Source organism: Felis catus, chromosome F1 (genome assembly GCF_018350175.1).
Source record: "Felis catus isolate Fca126 chromosome F1, F.catus_Fca126_mat1.0, whole genome shotgun sequence".
In the NCBI taxonomy this organism is placed as follows: domain Eukaryota; kingdom Metazoa; phylum Chordata; class Mammalia; order Carnivora; family Felidae; genus Felis; species Felis catus.
The window spans coordinates 20,374,358-20,386,428 of record NC_058384.1 but is presented as its reverse complement, the minus strand read 5'-3'; the positions used below and the strand labels follow the sequence as shown (position 1 = coordinate 20,386,428).

The 12,071-nt window shown below is 37.9% G+C and overlaps 1 protein-coding gene across 7 annotated transcripts in view; it reads right to left on the bottom strand.

Annotated features, from left to right (window-relative positions):
* Positions 1 to 12,071, bottom strand: part of RALGPS2 (Ral GEF with PH domain and SH3 binding motif 2) — a 168,698-nt gene that overhangs the window by 116,148 nt on the left and 40,479 nt on the right. For all 7 annotated transcript variants that reach the window (XM_023247647.2, XM_023247649.2, XM_023247645.2 and 4 more), the window contains 2 exons: positions 9,689 to 9,793; positions 7,317 to 7,367 (listed from right to left, as the gene is read on the bottom strand). In XM_023247647.2, coding sequence (XP_023103415.1) covers positions 7,317 to 7,367; positions 9,689 to 9,793 — 156 coding nt within the window. The remainder of the gene's footprint in view (positions 1 to 7,316; positions 7,368 to 9,688; positions 9,794 to 12,071) is intronic.

Genomic DNA, 12,071 nt, shown 5'->3' with positions numbered 1-12,071 from the left:
GGGAAATCTATATGTATAAGAAATGTGAACAAAACAAAAACAAAAACAAAACCTTAACAAGAGCAGAGCTTCAACTAAATACCAGAAAATTCATACGAGAAATTAATAAATCCATAGAATCCTTAAACTGCCCTTACTAAGCATTAAATAATTCATACTAGGCAAAACACCTGAAAATGTTCCTAATTGTGGGTGGGGGAAAAAAACCCCAAACTCCTTTTTCCATAAAGAAAACGCGATTTTATAAAAGTCACTTTCTTGGACTAGTAACAGACTCTTGCAGAAATGATTCCAAACACAGTAAACACTAGGAGATGACATGCCTGGAGGCCATACAGTATAAAGCTTGGGAATGGTCACTTACCAAACTCAAATACAGAACAGGTAATATTCTACGCACTAGGGATGTATCAGTGAACAAAGCAGACAAAAGTTTTCTGCCCTTGTGGAATTTATGTTCTAGTGAGGGTATAACAGACTCCCAACCTGTAAGAGCTTGACTCATGATCGCCACTCAACCTGTATCACGTCCTTAAGTTTCCTGAAGTTTTAATCAAAATTATATTTATTACTGAGTGAGAACTACACATAACTGCAGACCTTACTCTGAAGTCACCAATAAAAATAATCCTACTTCTGGGAATTTCTGGAAGACCTAGAAGGTATTATATAGATCCAATGGTCCAAAATCCTTTACTTCATAGATTCAGTAATTTTTTAAAAGGCCAAAGACATGAAATCGATTCTATTAATGGCACGATCTATAAATGGCAAAGCTGAAAAAAACTACAAGTCATCCGGCTCCCTTTTATGTTTTGCCATTGGAAATTATTTTTGGGGATCCAAAGGGCTTTGAAATAAATTTTCAAGTAAATGAAATTACGGAAGTAAAAATCTGTGAGCACCCATTCAGAGCTGTGAATGTTAGACACAGACCAAAAAAGAAAAAAGTAAGTGGCAAAATGCATGGCAATTTATGCCCCAAACTGGTTTTAACTCATGAAAAGAGAGAATGAGTAGCTCCATGTAAGTAAGAGTTGTAAGGACACATGAACAGTAGTTGAATATAAACAACAGAGCTACTAACATTTCTCCTTCTTTGTATCACTATAATCACAATTTCAGTAACCATATCATTGTGCGCCCTCCCCATCACTAAGAGATGGTTGCTTACTGAGAGGAGGAAAGTGTGAAAAGCCGGGTTTTGTGTGAGAGGAGGGATCACCATCCACAGACGCTTCCAAATTTGGCCACACGGCTTGGGCCAGTGGGCAAGTGAAGATTCTTAGCATTTCTGTAGCAACAGCTATCAGGGCAATGTGTTCAGATGGAGAGGGATCTGTCAGTACATAGATGACTGGCCGAGCTGAGACCGGTCGCAGGCCCAACAACTATGCACAGACACTAAGGAGTGCTCACATTTCTAGAGCCGATGGGGTACAGCCCTATAAAAACACTGTACTCTTTTAATAAATAATCTTTCAAAGTTGAGAGATGAGGAAGGAGAGATAAGTTATTTAGGGGGTAAAACCAATTGAAGAAGAAGGAAAACAGGATGGAGAGAAAAGGGAAAAGAAGGACTCCCAGGTTTCTGAATGGCATTAAAAATGGATAGACAGTGCACATCACGCAGACAAGGAACCATTAAAAATAAAAGTGTAGCAAACATTTTTTCTATGTAGTTGTGGTCTTACCATGAGTAGTTTTAAAATTACCGATGAACCTTCCTTTAATATTCTTTTCATTGGTAAGAATGTTTTGCATTCTTCTGACCACAAAACAAAAGAACTAAGAAACAAAGTACCAAAATCTATTCCTTTTCCTTCTTTCAATCTGAGGTACCTTTGGGTGTGATACAGGGTTGGAGAAAAACCAGCCTTAGCATTTCGTTTGATTCAGATCTGCTCTTAAAGATGTGATTTTATGGGGCGCCTGGGTGGCGCAGTCGGTTAAGTGTCCGACTTCAGCCAGGTCACGATCTCGCGGTCCGGGAGTTCGAGCCCCGCGTCGGGCTCTGGGCTGATGGCTCAGGGCCTGGAGCCTGTTTCCGATTCTGTGTCTCCCTCTCTCTCTGCCCCTCCCCCGTTCATGCTCTGTCTCTCTCTGTCCCAAAAATAAATAAACGTTGAAAAAAAAATTGTTAAAAAAAAAAAAGATGTGATTTTATTTAGCGAGTTTTCTACTGATGACTGAGAACAGTCCCTATATCATAACAATTTTTTCGACACCTCAAAGATAAGGTTCTACAGTGAAATAAAGGGCTTACAACTTTTCCTTTTTCCCCCCAAGCAGTTTTCAGGCATACTGTATAACAGACATTGTAGATAAGCTACTTTATTCTGAGAAAACAGCTGCACTTTGTATAGTTGCCCCTTTCTTCCTACAAGTTAAGAACAAGTTCAGGTAGAACAAGTCTGGCTAAATTCTACTTAACACAGAAGACTTGGGAATACAGAATTCCCCAAACAGGTAGGAATTACAGGGTCCTACTCAGGGAACTGAATTAATGAGAGATATATATTGTAAAAAGTTCCAGGTAACTCAGCAATTGTCTCTATTGTAGAAAACTGACCGAGACTTGTGTGGTTTAATCACCGACCTGCAACTAAAATCACTAAACCGCATAGTTGGATTCAGAATCTTTATTCTTCTAAGTTTACATTAGTACAGATTTCATTTTGGAAAACGTGAATAAAGCATCACCTGAAATAGATACACACATGTAATAGTGAGTTTTGATTAGTAGTTTTAGTGAACTAAAGATCTTTTAAAGCTTCATCAAGTACATATACAATTTTTAAAGTTTTACATAAAGTTATATAGAGACTTGAACACTGAAATAATGGACAGAAATATCAAGATAAATTTATTCGATTCAGTGATAACCACTATCTTTTCACAGTATGTGAAGTTTTATGCATTTTATGCTAATAAAAAGGCTGATACATTAGACTGACATCATGGCTTAATCTTTTATTTGTCGACAGCAAGAGTTTTGACATAATAAACATCTGAACAAACACTTCAGAAAACAACTGGGCAGTCTTTAATAAACTCAAAGACATTCATACTCTACAACTCAAGTCAGTACTTAATGCACTACAGTACATATATTAACATGGGTGCTAGTCAGCAATGTTGAACATAAAAAGTAAGCTAAAGATGACTAAAACAACAGGATGCCTTTCACATAAATAATTTTAAACGTGCAACGGCACATACTGCTAAGAGACATATATACTCATAGAGGAAATATAGCTCAATACACAGGAATGATACAAATCAATACTGGATAGTGGCTAGCTGGATGGGAGGAGGGAAGAGGGAGAACGGGGCAGAACGCAGAGCGGCTCAAAGCACTGCTGAGGTGGGTACAGAGAGGTTCATCTTATTAGTCTTTAAGTCTTGTTGTAGGTCTTGAAAATTTCAAAATATAATAGAAAACATTTTTCTGTCAGATGACAAAAGTCCTGTTTATACTGCCAGATTTAATGTAATCTTGAGGATTATGCGAGACTAATACATAACAAGAATATTTTTGTGCTACATCATTTCTTTCAACAGTTACTGCTTCAATTTTTAAAAACATTGTCTCACTGAACAAATATTTACTGAACACTGTATTCATTTTCTTATTCAAAATATTGAGCCCCACTACATGCCAGACAGATAAAACAGTGGAAGCAAAATTATCAGTCTCTGCCTTTATGTAGCTTAAAACCTAGTGGAAGCAGCAAGCAATTAACCAAATAAGCACACGATGAACCACCCTTCACACCTCATCACTCCTTCCTTCTTAAAAATACTTCCTTCACTTGGCTCATCTAATTCCATACTAATAACCTGATTTTCCTCCCAAATCACTCACTGCTGCTTCTTCATCTTTTGCGAATTCCACTTAAGCACCAAGTAGGACCCTTCTCTCATCTATACTCACTTTCCTGGTAACCTCACCTTACACTTTAAGTATCTCTATGGGGACTTCTCTCAAACTACACTTGCAACCTGGACAAGTAATGTAATATATATCACCCAACTCAATGTTCTAACAGACTTGTAAACCCAAACATGTCCAAAGCCGAACTCCTGCTCTTTCCTCCAAAAGGCTCTGGCCTTTCTCCACAAGGCAACATTACACATAATATTCTTATATGAATGGCAGCTCCAGGAATTGTGAACACAATAATTTTCCATCTCAGAGAGTATCAAGTACATGCTTCTGGCATCAGGCCAAAAACCCTGGCATCACCCTCAACTACTCTTGCATGCAGAGTCTAACAACTTTTCACCACCTCTTCTGATCCCATCCTGACCCAAGCCACCTTGCTCTCTTATCTGGTCTCCTCGATTCAGTCCTTGGTACCACGCCCTAACTCCCTACCTGAGTCAGCAGTCACAGCTAACCTAAAGCGCTACTGAAAATCTCAGTCAGAAACTGCCACTCCTCTACTCAAAAGCGTCCAAGAGTTTCCCATCTTTTTCGGAGTAAATCTGCAAGGCCCTAGACCATCTAGCCCTCACTCTACCTCCCTCCTCTACTTCACTCCTTCCCTCCCTCCATCATGTAGCTCACTGGCCTTTGTCCTGGCTGTTCTCTGCCTGGAACACTCTCCCCCAAACACCCAGGATTCACTCTCTCGCTTCCTTCAGGTCTTTGCTCAGATGGCACCTTCACAGTGAAGGCTTCCTGAAACCATCCCGTCTGCAATCAAAACCCCCACTGTCCTCACTTTCTATTCTCTTCTGGCTGCTTTATGTTTTTCATGACACACTATCTAGCTCACTTCATTCAAATATAAAATCCACCAGGGCAGGAATTTTAGTCTGTTTGCTGCTGTATCTCTCGCAACGAAACCAGCGCCTAGCATGTAACAGATGCTCAGCAAATACTTGTTGAATCACAAAACATCAATGGAAACTTGCAACTGACAAGTGTAGTGAAGAAGCAGAGAGCGCTAGGAGAACCGCCGGGAAGACAAAAAAAAGCTTCCCTGAGAAAGTCAAACTTGACCTAAGAACTGAAGGATGAACAGGACTTAACTAGGATGTACACAGGCTCAGTGGTGACAGGGATGAAAAGGCCAGTGTGGCTAGACTAGAATGAGGCAGAAGATACATAAGGAGGCAAAACTACGAGGAGATTTGTGGACCATATTAGGGTAGTTTGTCTTTATCCTCAGAGCAACAGAAAGCCACTGAAGTGTTCTAAGCAGAGGGATCCTTATGAGCAGATTTACACATTCGAAAACATTCCTATGGGTGCTGGACAGAAAAGAGTTTAGAAGGGTCAATGGATGCAGGTAGATCAGGAAGAAGGTACTACAACTGAGATAAAATGGTATCTTGGATTGGGGTGTTGGGAGTAGAGAGGAAATGGATAGAGAAGATACTCAGGATGTTAAAAAAAAAAATCAGTAAGACTGGTATTAAGTTACATAAGGAAGTGGGACCAAGGAATTTTAAGGCTCACTTCTGAATTTCACAAAGTAGTGTCAGATGTCTCAGGAAGATAAAAAATTCCCATAGTGACCTGAATTCCATGTCTTCAGTAATTATTATCTAGATCTTCAATGTCCAAAGCCCCTAGTCACTAATGGTTAGTGAGTACTTGAAATGTGGCTACTCCAAATAAAGATGTGCTGTAACTGTATAACACACATTGAATTTCAAGGTCTTAGTAGACAAAAAATATAAAATGCTCAATAATTTTATACTGATTAAAAGTCAAACTGATAATATTTTGGATGTTGTAGGTTAAATAAAATTATTAAAATTAATTCCATTTGTTTAATTTTTTATTTAGAAAAAAATTTTAATGCTTATTTTTGAGAGACAGAGTATGAGTGGGAGAGGGGCAGAGAGAGAGAGAGGGAGTCATACAATCTGCAGCAGATTCCAGGCTCTGAGCTGTCAGCACACAGTGTTACATGGGGCTTGAACTCACGAGCCATGAGATATGACTTGAGCTGAAGTCGGATGCTCAACCGACTGAGCCACCCAGGTGCCCCTCATCGGTTTCATTTTTACTTCATAATGTGGCTACTAGAAAATGTAAAGTTATGTAAGTGGTTCACACTGTGTATCCAATGGATAGGACTACTCTCCTATGAAACAGTAATATGATCACTGCAGTTTATTCAAAAGAAAAACCTGTCTATAGATAAGATGGCTGAATTTCTGGGCAAAAAAAGTGTAATTTTTGTAAAGAATTTAGTTTCTTTTGTTCAGGGATGTGAGGAAATGCAAGTTTTTGTCATTTAAATACAAAAGCCATTTTCTGTTTGCATGTTATGTGTCGAACAGATTGCTCCTCCTATTGCTAATCTAATGGTTCTACTGAGAGAATCCTCATGGTATAGGGCAAATGTTAGGAAAACACTGAATTGTGGAAATGACAGGGACTCAGAGATCATTCAGGCCCACTCCTTCCTTTTGTAAATGACAAACTTGAGATACTAAGACATTAACTAACTTACTTTAAAATCACACTGTCTACACCACTTAAGATACAGATGTTTTCTCTAACTCCTTATAGTAATTACAGCATTCAAGGCCACTGCACACTTTTATATACAACAAATACACTACATTTTGTTCCCAAAAGAATTAAAAAAATATCTTATGGTACTGAATATTGGTATTATCACACTTCATTTTGGGGTGCAAAATCATACTTGTATTATTACTTGGTAAGAGTAGAAATAGAAAAAGCACCAGTTTGAAACCCAATTCCTACACTTAGCTGTGCAGCAAGGACAACTGTCTTTCTGTCTTCTCATCAGTAATATACATTACCACACTCAAGTTCATACACACACACAGCATACTAAATGGCTTACAGTAGGTAGATGCATAATAAATGTCAGTCTCCTTTTTAATAAAAGTAAAAAATGCCTTCCTTGATCCTCCCTCTTCTCTCTAAAAATGTCAACACAGAGTCATACTTTAAAGTCATAAATAAAGTAAGGGAAAAAACTGCTGTAGTGAGTTGTGAAACCCAGTTTCTCATTCCCATTCTCCCATGAAAAAGTTTCAAAGCCTTGGGTGACCATTCACCCTAAGTCTAGTGCCCCCCTCAGAAGAGTGACAAAGCCTAATCATCCAAAATGATTCATCAGTCCTGCCTGTGACTCAGTGATTTGTGTTTATGACTGCCACATGAGTTTCTGATGCCTGAATAGTATATGGACAGTCACATCAAAATCTTTAAACACTGAAACATTAATATGAATCTGACATTTCTAAAACTTCTTAATTTGGGATACTATTAATGACCATTCTGTATATTTAAAAGAAAAGTTCTTAAAACTACTCACATCTGGTTGAATGGCTTTAAATACTGGAACGTCCATTAGCGTTATCTGACCCTGAAATAGAAAGTAAAAAATGACAATTTCTTGGGAATTCTAGGACATGACATATATTCTAAATTAGAATTATATTCTATACTAAAATATATTGAATACTCATATTTTTACTTCAGAAAAAGAGTCATTTTTATAAGGGATTACAGAAAATGGAAATTTAGCCCTTGTACCATTAAATATGATTACTTCAAATTATCTCATACCTATTCATATTTTCTTGTGACATAAATGAAGTAAAGTTAGAAAATAAAACAAAAAGGGGTGCCTGGGTGGCTAAGTCAGTTAAGTGTCCGACCTCATCTCAGGTCATGGTCTCGCAGTCCATGGGTTCTGTGCTAATCACACAATGTTACACGCAGTCTGCTTTGAGGTCTGTGTTTCCCTTTCTCTCTGCCCCTCCCCCACTCATGCTCGTGCTCTCTCTCTCTCAAAAATAAACAAATGTTTTTATTTATTTATTTAAATTTTATTTTTTAAAATTTACATACAAATTAGTTAGCATATAGTGAAACAATGATTTCAGGAGTAGATTCCTGTTTTTTTCCTTTAATTAAATTTTGTGAAGTTTATTTTTTAATTTTAAACCATTTTCTCAGGTATTCCTTTATTTTTTCAATACATGAAATTTATTGTCAAATTGGTTTCCATACAACACCTAGTGCTCATCCCAAAAGGTGCCTTCCTCAATACCCATCACCCACCCTCCCCTCCCTCCCACTCCCCATCAACCCTCAGTTTGTTCTCAGTTTTTAAGAGTCTCTTATGCTTTGGCTCTCTCCCACTCTAACCTCTTTTTTTTTTTTTTTTTCCTTCCACTCCCCCATGGGTTCCTGTTAAGTTTCTCAGGATCCACATAAGAGTGAAACCATATGGTATCTGTCTTTCTCTGTATGGCTTATTTCACTTAGCATCCAGTTCCATCCATGTTGCTACAAAGGGCCGTATTTCATTCTTTCTCATTGCCACGTAGTACTCCAATGTGTATATAAACCATAATTTCTTTATCCATTCATCAGTTGATGGACATTTAGGCTCTTTCCATAATTTGGCTATTGTTGAGAGTGCTGCTATAAACATTGGGGTACAAGTGCCCCTATGCATCAGTACTCCTGTATCCCTTGGGTAAATTCCTAGCAGTGCTATTGCTGGGTCATAGGGTAGGTCTATTTTTAATTTTCTGAGGAGCCTCCACACTGCTTTCCAGAGTGGTCGCACAAATTTGCATTCCCACCAACAGTGCAAGAGGGTTCCCGTTTCTCCACATCCTCACCAGCATCTATAGTCTCCTGATTTGTTCATTTTGGCCACTCTGACTGGCGTGAGGTAGTATCTGAGTGTGGTTTTGAAAAAATAAACAAATGTTTTAAAAAAAGAAAAGAAAAATAATTTAAAAATTTGGACAGTTATACATTAAATCAAAATCAAAATCAAAACCAAAAATCAGATCTACTGGTTCATAGAGCAGTATTATTGTGACTATTAAATTGTATTCCCCCTAACAGTAATATAAAATCTAATATTAATAAAAAGGTTTTCTTCCCCATTTATAAAAATCAATGAAATTGTACTGGTAGTGGCAACTCACATCTAAGGGCTGCATATGGCTATGGCCCTATCTCTATCTCAATTAAGGCTACAGATAGAAGACAAAACCCAATAACGTACCAAAGAATAACATGCTATGATTAAATACAGTTTATTCCTGGAATGCAAGAGTGGTTCAACATCAGAAAATCAACAGATGCTGTTAACAAGTTAATGGAGAAACAGAAATTAAATAAATGAACATTTATGTCAGTTAAGAAATAGAAGTTTTTCTAGGTATCTTTCATGGTATCACAATAATGCCTTCAAATTTCATTTTTCAGTTTTTTAGTCTACAAAAAAGTCAAAATACTTCTTACATAGGTCAATAAAGCACAGTGGCTTGGGGAGGTGGTACAGGGAGGGACAAAAACAATCAGTTCAAAGGTAAGCACTCACTTTTTTTTTTTTTCCTAATGTGTGTGTGTGTTGTTTTTTTGTTTTTGTTTTTGTTTTTGAGTAGCACACAATGTTACATTAGTTTTAGGTGGGAAGTATTATTATCTGCCAAGCTGAGAGTGTAACATAGGAAGCTGCTCTAAACCTCTCCCCAGCCCTTCTCCCTTCCCCATTTCATCATTCCTGTTTGCTCCACTGCTGGACTAGTCTCTCCATCAATGCCCCTAGCCAGTTTTCTTTAACCACCTCCTTCTGCTGTGCTGTACAAATTCTAGCTCAATAGCATCAATGTGTAAGTTATGTGCAAAAACTGGAGAAAGGGGAGGCAGGAGGCTTACCGCATATTCTTCTGGTGTAACCTTAAGAACATCAAATACCACAGCATCAAAGCTTTTCTTCAGTTCAGAACCTTTGTCACTTAATGATTCGGAACTGCTACTTTTCTGTTAAATTGAAAGAAAATGCAGCCATTTTAATACTGTCTCACAGTCAGTGCCACAGAAACTCCACTGGCATTAAACTGAAAACAGTGGGTCGACAAACACGGTAGAAAAACCGGGTACAACACGCTGCTTAGTTGGAAGAGCACCAGATAAAGGCTCAGACAACTGAAAAATCTAATCTCTTTAAATTTCTAGGTTCTTACATGAGTCATTTTCTTGTCTGTCAGTTTCCTCATCCTGACATCCTATCATTTCTTACAGAAATAAAAGATTTTAACAAGTTCTATGATTCTCAAATGGGGTAAAGGCAAGTTAGGGGAGAAGAATACCTCTGTTCATAATTTTTAAACTACTGTTTTAAAGAAAAATACAAATTATTTTCATAACCTAAATCATAAAACATTCAGAACTTCATTAACTAAGTAATCCGATCATATTTGTTAAGTGGTGTCTGTCTGCAATAGTACAATTGATACTATTCTTCCCATTATACTACAAAGTTAACAGTTTTCTGTTTTAAGGTTACTATTTTAAGTTTGAATTTGCTGTTATTACATATAAAACAATAGGTGGCTTTTGGCTCTGAAAAGTTTATTTCTGTTCAATTTCTACTTCATCTGTACCACGAGATAAAAATGTACTCTGCCTCAGTTGGCTGAAATCAGAGCATCATTGCTATAAGAACATATTAGATCATGCTCTATTAAATAGTGGCTACAGTTAACGGCACAAAAAAAAATCACCAAATTTCAGTTGCCAATGTATAAATATGTATGTCAAACTACCAGCTGTTATCCATCAGTTTTGAACACTTGTCATTATGCCTCATTTTTCTGTTTTCTCTCACTTTCATTAGCAGCTAAGTATCAAAATCATTTCAAAGGAAAGGATCTGTCATTAATTTGGGAAAATTCTCAACCATTACTACTTCAAATATTTCTCTGCCCCTTTCTCTTCTCCTTCTGGTTTCCATTACGTGTATGTTCCACCCTCTGTCATTGTCCCAGTCCTTGGATATTCTACTCCATTTTTTTCATTCTATTTTCTCTCTGCATTTTAGTTTTGGATGTTTCTACTGACATATCTTCAAGATTACTAATTCTTTCGCTGACTGACTACTGGCCACCAGTCTACTGGTGAGCCAAAGTCATTCTCCATTTTGGTCACCAAGTTTTTGATTTCTAATAGTTTCTTTCAGTATTCCTGCTTACATTGTCCATCTGTTTTTACAAGTTGTCCATTTTTTCCATTAGAGCCCTTAGCATTATTAATCACTGTTATTTTAATTATCCAGAGAGAATTCCAAAACTCTGCCATATCTGACCCGAGTCTGGCTCTTGTACCTGCTTTGTCTGTCCGGACTACGTCTTTTTCTTACCTTTTAGCATTCCTTGTAATTTTATGAAAACCAGACATAATGTACTGGGTAATAGGAAGTGAGAGGTAAACAGGTCTTCAGTATAAGGATTTATGTTTCTATAGGTAGGAGTTATGCTGTGTTTACTGTTTATTGTACTTGATGTGTCTACTCTTCAATTCTTCTAGTGTCCTTCTTTTTGTCTTTGGGTTTCCCTAGAAACTCCTTCTTAGAATCTGTGTCTTGCAGTTCCTTCTGCTATAATCCTTCACTATTATACAGGAGCCCTGTTGATGTGGTGGTGAAGTGGGGGGGGGGGGGGAGAGTATTCTATAAGGTCTTTTTGTGAGCCTATGCCCTTGGGCTGTGACCTCAAGTACTTCTCAGTACCCCACCACCACTGCTGATCCCTGAGAAAATGAGAAAGGCGGGAGGGGGCTAGTGTTGGGTATTTCTCTTGCCCCAAGTAGGTCTCTGGTAAAGGAGTTTCCCTTGAGGTCAGGGGAGAAGAGAATGCACTGGGTATAATTCAGAATGGTTATTTTCCCCTCCCCCCGCTAGAAGCAGGAGGGTATTTTTCTCTGATCTTCACTGTGAGAACCTGGTAGAGCTTCTGGAGGTAAAACACTAAAGTGGGGGTTGGGAGAACCTAAGACTGGGCCTTCAGGAGTTTCTAACTTCAAGCTAGTTGCTAGTCTACACAATGCCTCCAGCAATTTGTCAACTACAGCTTAAGTTTTTCTACCCATTTCTGGCTAGAGTGATTTATACTCTTGGTAAATTAATTTCCTATTTGCCTCTCTCCAGTTTTTGGGTCATCAATGTCAGTTTGCTCTGTAACATCAATTTTCTGAGAAAGCTAAGAAGAGTTCCTGATTTTCAGTTTGTTCGTTTTTTTTCATGTTGTGAGGACAGGAGTGA